Source organism: Ambystoma mexicanum, chromosome 6p (assembly GCF_040938575.1).
Source record: "Ambystoma mexicanum isolate Mex_15411 chromosome 6p, UKY_AmexF1_1, whole genome shotgun sequence".
Classification (NCBI taxonomy): domain Eukaryota; kingdom Metazoa; phylum Chordata; class Amphibia; order Caudata; family Ambystomatidae; genus Ambystoma; species Ambystoma mexicanum.
The window spans coordinates 1,264,325,763-1,264,339,839 of NC_090935.1; the positions used below are offsets into that span (position 1 = coordinate 1,264,325,763).

At 46.7% G+C, this 14,077-nt stretch overlaps 1 protein-coding gene across 2 annotated transcripts in view; it reads right to left on the minus strand.

Moving 5' to 3' along the window:
* Positions 1-14,077, minus strand: part of UHRF2 (ubiquitin like with PHD and ring finger domains 2) — a 1,897,232-nt gene that overhangs the window by 1,223,090 nt on the left and 660,065 nt on the right. For both annotated transcript variants that reach the window (XM_069625927.1, XM_069625926.1), the window contains exon 6: positions 13,221-13,407. In XM_069625927.1, the coding sequence (XP_069482028.1) occupies positions 13,221-13,407 (187 nt within the window). The remainder of the gene's footprint in view (positions 1-13,220; positions 13,408-14,077) is intronic.

Consider the following 14,077-nt stretch of genomic DNA (forward strand, 5'->3'; position numbering starts at 1 on the left):
GGAGCCGTTGTGTTTTCTAAATTGGACTTCAGAAGAGCTTACCACCTACTGCGTGTCTGTGTGGGGGACGAATGGAAGACCACCTTTCGAACCCTGTAGAGACACTTTGAATATCGGGTCATGCCTTTCGGTCTGGTCAACGCTCCTTCCATTTTTCAAAGATTTATGGACCAACTATTTTCTGATCTCCTCAATTACTGTACTATTGTCTACCTAGATGATATACTGGTCTACTCCTCCTCTCTTCAAACTCATCAACAACATCTACATCTGGTTCTCCAACGCCTCAAGGACCACCACCTACTGGTCAATCCCGAGAAATGTGTTTTTAAAGCCGCTGTCGTTCCTTATTTGGGTTTCATCCTGTCCCAAGCTGGTGTCGAAATGGATCCTCGGAAGGTCGATGCCATTCTGAAATGGCCCTCTCCTACATCTGTGAAGGAAGTCCAGAGATTTCTAGGCCTAACTAATTTCTATCGCAAGTCCATCATTGGATTCTCGGAGACCGTCCTACCCATCACATCGTTGCTCAAGAAATCTACGGCTCCCTTCTCTTGGTTTGAAGCAGCCGATGAGGCTTTCCGGCGTCTTAAGCATCTTTTCTGTTCAGCTCCTGTGTTACGTCTGCCAGACCAGAACCGACCATTCACCGTGGAGGCTGACGCTTCGGCCGCAGCAATAGGGGCTGCCCTCTTACAGGAATTCGACGGAATAGAACATCCTGTGGCTTATGTTTCTAAAAATCTTACTCCCAGTCAGACAAAGTGATCCAACAGATGGAATGTGTCAACTCCCGCCAAGCAAGGTGGGCCCGCTTTTTTGCCCAATACAAATTCTCTGTTACTTACTTACCAGGTTCTAAGAACATTCTGGCCGATGCTCTCTCACGGATACCCATTCCTGGGGTTTCATCGGACCATCTTCCAGAACGTTTTTTTCCTCGGAACAGGATCATCAGTCACTTGTCCACCTTCCTTCAGAGGGTCAAGGACGCCACAGTTCTAACACCCTCTAATCTGAAGTTCAACCAAAAGGGTGTTGTTTATAAGTGTGATGGACTACTGTTCCATAATCACTGCTTGTTTCGGTCCGACCTTGCTACAAGAAGGAGTGCTCTCAAATGGTGCTATGAGGACCCTTTGGCTGGCCATCCAGGGGTACATACCCCCTGTTGAAGAGACAGTTCTGGTGGCAAGGTTTGCTAGCAGACGTTACCCAGTATGTTAAAGCTTGTCCGATCTGCAACCAGGTCAAATACAATACCCAAAGACCTGTCTGTCTATTACAACAAGATCCCCCACCGACAAGACCTTGGAGTGCACTCAGCACTGACTTCATCATGGAATTACCTCGCTCTGAGGGTTGCTCTTGTATAATGGTTACGGTTGACGCTTTTAACAAAATGACACATTTCTCCACTCTTCCCGGAATACCTTCTGCTGTGGAGATGGCAACAGTCTTCACTAATGACATATTTCATCTTCATGGGATACCCGAGAAAATAATATCCGACCGGGGGAGTCAATACACCTCATGCTTCTGGAAGACCTTTTGTGGCAAGGTGGGTATCGAAAAAGCCATGTCTTCGGGTTCCATCCCTAAACCAATGGGCAAACCGAACTACTAAATGCCTCATTGGAACAATACCTTCGTTGCTACATTAACCAACATCAAGATACTTGGGTCGCATTGCTTCCGCTAGCTGAGTTCTCGTATAACAATTCCAGACATAGCGCCACCAGACTCAGCCCTTTCTACTGTACATACGGATATCATCCTTGTTTTTTGTTGCCCAAGAACTGTCAGGCCTCCCTGGTACCTTCAGTGGACGCCATCCTCTCTAATCCAACCCTCATCGCCAGCCTTCTCCAATGTGGGATAAGGGCACCAAGGTTTGGCTTTCGACCAAGTACCTACCCCGATGGTTGCAGCCCTCAAAACTCTCCCCTAGGTACCTGGGCCCCTTCTCGATCCTAGAACGAATCAATCCAGTGGCCTACAGTCTGCAGTTACCCAAATATATGAAACGCATACAACCTGTTTTTCACTCCTCCCTGATTAAAGCTCATCAGCTCGATCCCTATGGTCGCTTAAATCCCAAGACCCAGGCAGTCGCAGACAACACTCCGGAAGAGTACGAGGTAGCAAGATTAATGGATTCCAGGTACAGAAGGAGACGTTGATGTATCTGGTCCACTGGAAAGGTTATTCCCATACCGAAGATTCATGGGAACCCGTTTCACACCTACATGCTTCCAGACTGATTCAACAGTTTCACCGGAGACATCCGAGTAAGCCAGATGGCCTGTCCCTAAAGAGGGGGTATACTGTCCCGCACCTTCCAACTTGGTGCTTATGGAGGTCATGGCGATTGCACCACCGTAATCTCTACTTTTTGTCCTTATTTGTTTCTTGTCCCTTTTCTGTGTTCACAGTTTCGATCCTCCTTTGGTTTGGGTCTTGCTCTTTGTTTCTACTTTAGTCTGTTTTTTATGTTCACTGGTTTCGGTCTCCTTTCGGTAGCGGTCTAGCCTATTCTCTCTGGTCCTTCCTCTGTGTTCACTGTGAATTTATGGTCCCGTCACTTCCTGCCTTCGTTGCGTTGCAACCCTATCGCTTTGCGTCCTTTTGGGTTTACACTTGTAAGAATTAAGGGCTTGGTTAAGAGGAGACGTATAAAGTGAATGTGAGGGGCTCAACAACCACAGTTCCCAGCAGGCAATGGGATAATTGTAGTTCAGCCTGCACGCCTTGCACCAGAGGCAGGATGTTGATTAATGTTATGGAGCACGGGCGGCGGCGTAAGCGGTGTACACAGTGGCAGACCCAGTGGGGAGATTTGGGGCATTTTGCAGGATCGCTCATGGGACACCGTTAGTTGGGCTCCAGATATCCGGGAGCCGTGCTGAGGAAGGCCGGGTTGCGGCACTGAATCGAGGAGCAGGCTGGTGTACAGCATCATCCCCGAGGGCTCGGATGGCCTCACGAGGCATCCGAGCACTCCGTTAAGTGCTGCTTTTGTTGTGTTGTTTAACAAACGGTGGCCCTATATGCTCAGCTGCTACAGCCTGGGTCGCTGCAGTGACTTTTGCTGATCAGACTCCCATTGCTGCATATCTACAGGCTCATTGCTGCATATCTACAGGCTCGGACGAACTCCGGAAGGCGTCCGAGCACTGAGTTAAGTATGATGTGCCACAATAGCCAGTGCATACGTATGAAGCTGACTGGCTGGGGGGTTATGGGTGTGAACTGAAAAGAAAGAAATGAAGGCACAGTCATATTTTGCATATTAAGGGCATGTTGAGTAACGTTTACAGGACTGTGCAAATCTGAGGTTATGGGCTAGGACCAAGCTACAGGAAGATGATTGAGAAATCTTCATGCTATATGTACCGTATTATGTTAATGTGTTGTGGTTTATGCTTGCCCATTAGGGCCATGTGTCTATGTGTATGTCATTACAGGGAATTCCCTTGTTTGTGCCATTCTGCTTATGCATTGTCTGTGTAATACAGGGGTTACAGGTATTTAAAGATTACAGGTGTAGGGTACTTAGGAGTAGTGTTATGCTAGAGAGGCAGGAAACAGGTTAGGTCTTATTAGTGTTTGTTGTGAGATACATGTTTCTTTACCCTAACTTTCCTTTGTCATTCCATCCTCTTTCCCTAACTCTGTCTTCCCCCCATTGGCTGCCACGTGGTTCCCTGTATTATTTATATTCAGGCACCCGTGCCAACCACGGTGGGAGGGTCGATCTAGTCGGCTTCTGTGGTTCGGGATAGGGGATTGATACCCTCGTCCCTTTGAGTTATTGACAACACGCTAGTGCTCCTTTTGGCTTTCGTGCCTCTGCCTACCCTCTGGTCTTTCTGTACCGGTTTGCTTCTCTCCCACCTTTCCACTACCCTTTCCGCTCCTTGTTTTCTCTCTCCTTTTCCGCTCTTGTGCTCCGCTTCTTCTCCCCGCTTTCTCCTTTTTCCTGCTCTAATTTCGGTCCGGTTCTGATCCTCCGGTCCTTCTCTTTTTCCTGTTCGTCCTGTTCTTGGCTCCCGCCTCCTTGGGGTCCTGGTTACCTTTGGAGTCAGTCGATTCCCTTCCTTTTTTCACCATCTTTCCAGGATCCAAAGAGCTGTTTTGCCTTCATTTATAATTACCTACTACTCAGCGCTGGACCCTCCTCTTGCTTTGGCTGTGCTCCGAACTCTCTGGACACCGTCTGCTTTAGTCTTGGAGAACCTACCTCATTCCTGTTCAAGCGGATTCCAGCAACAACTGCAACTGAGCTCTTGGAGGAAGGAACGTCCAGAACCATCCTATAGAATTTTTTTTAGCCTTGGCTTTTTCCTCGCATTGGCTCCCTCGGAAGCAGGTCCTTTGTCTGCCTGGTATATTGAGGCAGCAGAGTGGCTTCCATCCGGGGAAGGCCGTATCTCTTAAAAAAAAAAAAAGGCAAAAGACTGCACGAAGAAGAGACACCTGCACTACTGTTCTTCTGACGAAACAGGTGAGGAGGAGGGGGAATTCATGCTAAGTGACGATCAGGAAGAAATAGACAGGATTGAACTAAGTTCTGACAGAGGGTAGGGAAAATGGGCGTCAGGGCAGTGGGATCAGGAGCGGTTGGCAATTAGGGGGCAGGGGGAGGGACAGTTTGGAGTTAAGGGATGTCGTCCTGCCAAGAGCGGTGTTGTAGAAGTGTAGGGAGAGGGAGTCGCAGAGTGATTGTGTGGGGGTGGATTGGGTAGAGGAGCCAGTCGGTTTGACGAATTCTGATATGATCATGTGAAGTTCTTTGCTGCGGTTGCCACAGTTGAGAATTTGTTTATTGTATTATTGTAATGGGCTGTTTTGGCCTTTCGGATTTCAGCTTCGTAGTTGCGTTGGTGAAGGGCGAACATGGATCTGCTGAGGTCGGTTTTAGATGCTTGCCATTTGCGTTCAAGAGAGTTATTTTGTATTTTGGCATTCCTCAGGAGGGGCGTGAATGTCAGTTAACAAATCCCTCTCCATTGTAATGTGTTACCTTCAGAATGGACAGTTCCGCTCCTTTATGTACTTGACTCACTCGTACAATACATTGCCAACACCCATGGCACACACAAGTTTAGTTTAGTTTATTTATTTGTATAGTGCAGCCTAACCATGTGGTATCTGGCCGCAGTCAACTTGGAGCATAAAATCGGTGTACACATACAGTAAGAACAAGTAGTTACAAGTGTAGAGTATATATACAAACTGAGGACCAGGTTACAGAATGGTCAAAGCAAGGTGTCAATGCAGGTAATATAAATACATTAAATGGAATGGGCAGATCATACTGTGATGGCTACAGAGATAGTGAAGCTGAAATTCAGAGTATTATCCTTGTTAGGTGAGAGGCAAATCCTTTACCTTGGCTCTAAAGGACCAAAATGAATATTCAGCTCTGATGTTTGTGGGGAGCGAATTCCAACACTTAGCTGCTAACACTGGGAAGCTCGCGCGACCAGTTGTTTTCAAATTAAACATGGGGATGTTCAGTTAGTTCGGGTACAGGGCTCTGCTGGGTCTGGTGGAGCACTGCCTTGAGAATTTGTCAGAGAGGTATTGGGGTACTGACAGGGATAGGCATTTGTGGGTGATGACAAGGGTATGTAGTTTAATTCCATCATGTATTGGGAGCCAACAAGTCTCCTTTCTAAAGGTGATGTGGGTATTATGTGGAAGGTTGAGGGCACATCTGAGGGCATTGTTCTGTAGAACTTGGAGTCTTTTAAGGTTGTGATTGGTGGAGCCGAGGAATAGTGTATTGCAATAATGCAATTTCGACAGAATCAGTGCCCTCGTTAGAGTGATGCAACTGTGAGTAGACAAAAGAGTTTGTATGCATTGATGAGTTTATTGGTGAGGGTCGTAGTGGAGACAGTCAAGTTTATTTGCTTTTTGAGCGAGAGGGTGGAATCAAGGTAAACACCCAAGGTTTTGACTTCTTTGGCGACTTTAATGTTGTTGCCATCAATGGTAAATGATTGGTAATGGGAATCAAGCTTATTTAATCGGGCCTGGATTCCGATGATCAGCAGTTCCGGTTTGTCGTTGTTAAGACAAAGGCTGTGGGAAGCAATCCATGAATTTCGAGGTAAATTTCATTGAGTTTTATAGTATCTTTTTCAGAACAACCAGAGAGGGTGATGAGGATCTGGGTGTCGTGTGCGTAGTTTGTATATGTGACACTTAGGTCATCAAGACGGTCAAAGAGGAGCTTGGTAAAGATATTGTAGAGCGTGGGCGAGACACAAGACCTATGTGGGACTCCACATTGGATAGGGACTGGGTCGGCTGCAGCGGAAGGTGCGAAGACCCTGGTTGTTCTATTGGAAAAGAAGGATTGGATCCAATTAGAGGCATTCAGGGAGAATGCTGCAGCCGAAATTAGGTGTTTGGTTAGGATTTGATGATCGCCCAGGTCGAAGGCTACCAGCAGGTCCAACAGGAGCAGGATGGCCCGCTTGCCCTTGGCTTCATCCATTTGGATTTTTAAGTCCAGGAGGGCTGTTTCGATCCCATGCCTGGGTCTAAAGCCAGATTGTCGCAGACCTAGGAGGTTGTTATCTTCCAAATATTGTTGTATTTGGAAATATGCTACTCTATCTAAAATCTTTAGTATTACGACGCACCGTCGTGATAGGTCTATAGTTGTTCGGGATGTTGGGGTCAAGGTTGGGTTTTTTGAGTAGTGGCAAGACCCAGGCTTGGGGACTGAAGAGATCTTGAGGATGAATTAATCAAGTTGGTAATAAAGGGTGCTAAGTCTTTGGCCCCCTCCTTGATAATAGAGGCTGGGCATGAGTCACCTTCACAATTCAAGGGTTTGTGGCTTGCTATTATGTTTACAACTTCGTCCGTAGAAACTGGAGAGAAGTGGAAAGGGGGACAAGACAGTTGAGGATGGCTATGTCCATTACGTAGATTGGCTTTAGGAGCAAGGCTAGCCTTTTTAGATTCTATCTTGGCTTGCAGGAGAGCTATTCTGTTTGATAAGGTTTGCTGGATGCTCTCACACCAGGCTTTAACCTTGATACAGTCGTCTGTCGGCAGAACCGGGGATTCTAATTATTTTAAGATGGAAAAGAGTTATTTCGTGCCAGATTAGCGTTCTGAATTCTAGTATTGAATATCTCCTTTTTTTGTGTTAGTAATGGCAGCTTTGTATGTGGCGGCTGCGGTGGAAAATGTTTCCTTGGTGGGGGAGGACAGAGCTTTTCTCCAGCTAGCTTCCGCTATTCTTTTAATGTTATGTAGTGCTTTTAGTTCTGCAGAGAACCATTTGTTTAGGTGGGCGATTGGTTTAGACTTTGTCAATTTTAGTGGTGCAATCTGGTTAAGGGCTTGTTCCAACGTAGCGTTATAGAGGTTAACTAAGGTGACTGGGTCTGAGGTAGAGTTGAGCTGAGGGTTGGTGACTAGCTGAAGAAGTGGTCTCAGGTTTGCAAGTGTGATGCCGCATTTGTTCCTAGACAACACTTGTGGAACATTAATGGTGGGTATGCTAAGGTGAGTATCATTGGGGATGGTAAATGTAATACAATGGTTGTCTGTCCACGCACAAGGTATAATGTTAAGTAAAGAGATATTACAGTTGGAGTCAGCCAACCAATCCAATGTCCTACCTTTGGGGTGGGTAGGTTTGTTGATGCATTGCGCAAATCCTAATTGTGTGATGGTATCATCAAGCAGGGAGGCATTAGCATCGTTCGTGTCATGAAGATCTAGGTAAAGGTCGCCCAGTAGAATAATTTGTGTGCTGGGTTTGGTGTTGGATGTTAGAAGATGGGAGATATCCTCCTCGAAAGAGGAGATGGCACCTGGGGGTCGATAGATGAGGTAGAGTAGTATGATACGGGTGTTGGAAAGGGAGAGTTTGACTGAAAGGAGTTCCGCTGATGGAAATCCTGGGTTGGGAAATTCTCTAAGGTTCAAATGGGATTTCAGTATGAATTCCAACTCGCCTCCTTTCTCTGTGTTTCTGTCTGTACGGATAAAAGTGTAATTCTCAGGAATGGCAAGAGATAGAGTGGGGCCTACAGCCAAATGTAACTAAGTTTCTGTGACTGCAATGAAGTATAAATGGTTGGATGTAATCAGGTCAGCAATGTCAGGGGCATGAGCAACTAAGGAGCATGCATGAATGAGAGCTCTTTTGATGGTGTGGTTAGCAGTGACAAAATCTCCTTGGGGGGGGGTATCGTAAGACGTGATGGGGCTAATGTAATTGTGTGGGGCAGAAGGTGCAGGGGGATGCAAAATCTTGGACTCGCTAGGGCTGTGTAGTACAGGTAACCTGCAGGACTTGGTCCTAGAGCAGAAGCGCCTCCCTAGGCTTACGTTTCTCAATGGTGTAGGGCAAGAAATCAGTGGAGCTGGTGGGGTGGCGAAGCGGGTGATCCATTCTATGGGCATAAGCGGTGGCTCGATGGTGAAGATGTCTATTGGCAGGGATGCTAGCGGAGCTTGAGGCAACAGGTTAGGTAAGAAATTGGTGGGTGTTAAGGCCTGAAATAGAGGGAGAATGGTTGCCATAGTGAACCTAACTCCCCTTAAAGCAGTCATGGTTGGCAGGTGCAATACTAGGCAAGGGTGCTGGGTGCAGGGGGTAGGTGGCGAAGAGGTGAGCTGGCAGCAATAGGGTAGCCACAATGTTGACAAGCCTCAATATATATCCAGCACTGTAAGAGACATTAACACAGCACTAGGTACTTGATTTGCATAGGGTTAACACTCAGATCTATGCATAGGGTTAAAACACAGATCTATAGCGCATAGTCAGAGAATATTAGAATCTAGGATACAGTGTGAATCACTAATGTAGATCAACAATCACTTTGGTTAGAGTCATGACGCAGCAGTATTGTAAATGATATTCACATAACACTAAGGCAATTGATTTACACAAGATTTGCACAGTAGCGCTCTGTCAGCACATACGTGGGCAGCATTGAATAATGTGATGTATTTAGGCAGTTTGGGTCACTAGTATGGATCAGCAGGCGAATCGATATGAATTATAGATGTTAGAGTGTTAGCCAAAGTTAGTCAGGGAACAAGCAAGGATATTCAGTACGAGTAGCAGTGGCGTGAGGTGCAACACAGAGTAATGACAGGTAACAAATATTGCAGAATAATTAAAGTAGGCAGTGGGCCTCGTGATGAGGTGATATGCAAAGGCCAGAAATGTCAAGAGGTGTTGCCACCATACAAGTCAGTATCAAACAAAGGTAAAATGCAACATATTATGTGATGCGAGTGCCGGGAAGCGTTACTTGTAATTGGCGAACATACAGGGCGATGCGTTTACAACTGTGTGAGTAAGCATATTTTGAAGTAAAGTATAGGTCTGCAATGCCCCAGGGTTGAGCGGTGCGCGTGTGAAGCCAATGCTACACAGCAAAGTACAGGTCATCAAGATACAATACCAATGCGGTAGGGTGTTGAGTGCCGACAAAAAAGGGATTGGAACTGGAGGACTTGGATCGTTATACAGCCTAGTTTAGGTGGCAAAGAGTTCTATGAGCTGATGTTAGTTCCATAGTATATTCAGACTGCAGCCAGAGTAGAGATGGAAGTTCTGAATGTAAAGACCGGAGGTGGGGTCTGTACTTCTGCTCTCTACATGGTAGAGGAGAGGCACAGAGATTCCCCCAACCAAGATTCTCTATTGTTGGTAGCAATGGACGAGCAATCGGGGCCTAGCTTCTCAGGAGGTGATGCGGGCTGGTTCTTAAGTACAGTGTAGTCCCAGAGCACCCACAAAGGAATGTCCACACAGTGTATTAGTTAAAACACAGTCTTTATTTAATTAATGTTCAGGGTTATGTACAGTATCACAATAATTCACTTTGTACTCGGTTATCTACAATGGCAAATATACACAGTTCTACGTGGTACCACAATTACTATTCAATCTCTTTAAAGTGCATCAACTGTGTGGTTAAATGTCACACAAATCAGTTTGTAAAGGAAACCAACAATAGATATAAGAGGAAAGCAGTTGGTTAGAACATATGGCAGAATACTGGCTACTACCATTAGACACAGTTCTGCATGGAGACCCCCACCTGGGCAACCTGTAGAATAAAGATATATCAGAAGCCCGGTCCATATATTGTTCACAAGAGTCTTTCCAATAGTTCAGCAAACCCAAAGTACCTGGTGTTGTAGAGTCCCTCGTCGGGAAATCGACAGCCCTTCTTGAGTGCACTTCCTTTAAGGCAGGAACCACAGGTCGTCGAACGTCCGGCGATGAACAGGGTGAACTACGGCAGTGAAGTGGCAGCTTCTTTCCTAGCAGTGCTCGTCGACGACGCAGCGTAGATGTCCTCCAAGGAAGAGGAGGGCGGGGAACCTCGATGTCGATAGTTCAGGACCGCAAAGAGTTTGAAGAACTGTGGCCCAGCAAGGGCGTCGAGTCGTCAGGCGTCTGTAGTCTTTAGGTGGCGGGAAACCCACTGGCAGATGCTCCTCGGCGAGTCGATGGCCTGGCCTTCTCCGGCGGGATAAGGCGATCGGCGGTGCAGACGAGCGCGTCCATGAATCAAATGTTCTTAGGCAACGGGAGCACTGTGGCTCCGGTCGGCGATGGCAGTCGTCGACGGTGATGGACAACAGTCTGGGTGCTTTTCCTTGGGATTCCGCGGCATTCCCTGTCTCCGGTTGGCAGCCTTTCGTAGGTCTGTCTACCAGGGAGCTTTGGCAAAGATTAGCTGGTGCACGATGGTCCCTCGTAGCTCGGGGAGAGGTCTCCATACCTGGTCCTCTCTACCTCTTTCAGATCGGTTAAGGAGAGCAACAGCAATTCTTCTCTTCCAGTAGGGCTTCAAGGTCAAGCTTCCGTTTCAACTCCAGCTTCTCTTCAGATTCTCAACGATTTCTAGCAGTGAGAGGCCCCCAGATATACTAGTTCATCTCCCATTCATTCTGCTGGGTCACACTCAGGCAACCAATCACTCAGAAGGTCTTTCAGCAGTGAGTCAGCCAATCAGGCGCACGGTGCATTCAGGCCATTGTTCTCCATCCAGACACTCACAACACAGAATGTGGATTCGGACAAGTACCACGCCATTCAACACTACACACTGCATTCATACCAGTTTCGGGCAGTCAAACACCAGATAACAGACATCCACAACAAGAAGTGTATATTCGTCACACACTCCCATTCACCCAGGTCCCACCCACAGGTGTACCCACAACATACGGTCGTTGGGAAGGCTCCAGCCAGTCTGGTCGGCACTTCCCCACACTACCATATATGGAACTTCCACCCAACAGCCAGTCAGGGGAAAGGGACAGAGTCAGGGCTTCCCGGGGACTTCAGGAAGATCAAGGTAAAAGGCGATCGAAGGCAAGAAGCCATGGGAGCCATCTTGTTTCCATCAGGAATCTACCGATTCCAATGACAGGGCCTGGGCATCCCAAAATGGAGGACGCTCAGGGCACCAGTCATCTCAGCACAGAGCTGCCACCAGCCCATACCCTGCTTTGTGGGCCACATACTGGTGCCCAAAAACATACACTAAGGGCACGGGGTTGCACCCCCACACATGGGTGCCCTAGGGGTATCCCAGGGGTCTGTACACCAAAACCAAAAGAGAGAGCTGCACCACCAGGAGTCCCACATGAACTGCTGCGTGGAAAACGACAGAACTCATGATAAAAAGCAGTAAAGGATAAGGATACGGAGGCCCTGTCCCTCCGATACATTTCCAGCATCACACTGAACACGTAGGGGGCCGTAGCGATGAAGGTTTTACTGTGGGTGCGGCTTTGCAAAGAAATGTTCACGGTGTGCTGGGGTGAGGAGCTCTCGTATTTACAGCGCTTTCCAGCGCTCAGACAGGTTCGGACAGGAGTTAGTCTTCCTCGTGTGCCTTTGAGGTGGGCCGCCGTTCCCCTGCCGGCGATCCTGGTTGGTGGTTGTGCTAGTAGGCAGCCAATTCACGACCAGGGGCAGTCAGAGTCAGCAAGGTTAATCAAGATAAGGCGCCGGCCATCATAGAACATGTTAACCCTCATGGTTATGTAATGCTTGACTGCATTTGAAATGCCTCAGAGACAAAGGCAATGAATGGACTGAATCCTACCCATCCCATCTCCAATTATCCTTAATGTTTGCTTCCACATTCTCCTTTTCCACCGTCTAGCCTGAATTATCATTACAGGGATTGTTTCAGGTCAATATTAGCAAGGCCAACTAAATTAGGCCCACGCTAGAAGGATCCACTTGTGAACATCTCAAGCCCATCACACAACCAGACACCACTTCTACTATAATGAGATTATTATTCAGAAACTGCTTGAAAAACTCTTCACTAGCAAAGACAAAAATAACTTGCTGTCTACTCTCTTCGATCGACATGCATCCAAAAGTCCACAATCATTACTTTGCTCAGCCCTTCACATCCCTCTATAAAGCTCTCTGAAGCACATGTTCTCCAATTGAGTAATTACGTGTTGACATACAAGTAGGCGGCAACCCATCGCCACATTTTGGGCATTTGTACAGCGGCATGCAATAGTGTACGCTACATTTTGCCCTGCACCTTTGCACTTCGCAGCGTAAATATTTAAACACTGCCTGGCATGCTCGCATGGCAGGCAACATTTACTTTTAATTGAGAGTGCTGCTTGCCATTTTGCATGGTAAGTAGTGTTCACAATTACAATTAAACCCTGCCCAACATGTGAGCATGTTGCGCAGGGTTTAATTGTAATTGTGCAAGCTGCATGCAAGCATGGCAGGTAGCGTGTAAAATTGATCCCTTGTGGTCTGCCTGCTTTATGCTGGTGTATAAAGCTGCAGACCACACAGGTATCTCCAGCATTTGCGTGGGCATGAAAACCCATGCTGGTGCAAATGCTGAAGCATTTGTATGGCGGAGGTAAATGGAGGAAGCGGAAACACAAGTTGCGTTCTGCCCCCTTTCTTTTCCATACAAATGAATGAATATGTGGCGTGTCAATAATGGAAGGCAGGCCTTACTCAAGGCTTTTACAACTTTCATTCACGTTATGCCAAATACCAACATAAGCTCCTCTATGTTTAACTGTGCTCCCCCTCCTTAACCCTCACCTCCCTTTTCCTCCTCTGCCAGAGACCCACGGTCTAGAGATCCCTAGTGAGGGCACAATACACCAACACCAGGACAACTGTTAATTGTTAATGTATAAACCATACTTACCAATCCTCATCTTCTGGGATCCTGGTTAAAGGGGGATTCAGACAGTACATGTGGTAGGCCATGTTACACTCATCACACAAAAGCTGCAAGTGGGCGTCTTGCTTGCCACCGCACAAACAGCAAGAGCAAAAACGGCATTCTGTGTCCGGATCTGCTTTGCAGTGTTTACATTCGGGGCCACTCTTCCCTGTCAGAAAAAAACAGAAGTCTGATTTTTACAAGTTAAAACAGAGACCAGCCGAGAACATAATTTTTGAAAGAAAAGTCTGCATCAAAATGAAGTATTCCTTTAAGGACCAATGTGGAGAGGATAAACAGAACAAAATATTAGGTAAAAAAAAGTTGAAAAACAATTCCTACATCACTTCAGTCACTTTCTTGAAAATGAGCACCTTAGCAAGCCCAGGCTGCCATGGGAATGTTTGCAATATGTAACCTCTCTGCTTCTCAGATAGCTATCATGTTAGGTGCAGCAGCTCAACTGGTTATGAGGAGCCTGTAGCACTGACCTGGGTAACAGAAGGTGGGCGACGATGTGCGTGAGTTCTTAATAAAGGGATGGCTTACGTGGGAATGGGTAAATAGTACTCTTAAGATGCACTAAGTCCATAAAATACAACTTTACAAATTATATAAAACATAGTGCCTCCACCGGCCAGAGTTTAGGGAGGCGAGCATGAGCCTTGCGTTTATTTATATACTGTAGCAGGTGGAGGCACTATGATACTTAGTATTAAACTTGTATTGCATGCACCTTATTTAAATACATGCAAATACATGCTCTATTTTATTTAAAGTAATTTCGCATATAACAAATCATAACAGTTTAATTGATTTTACCAGAACAGTTTTATGTC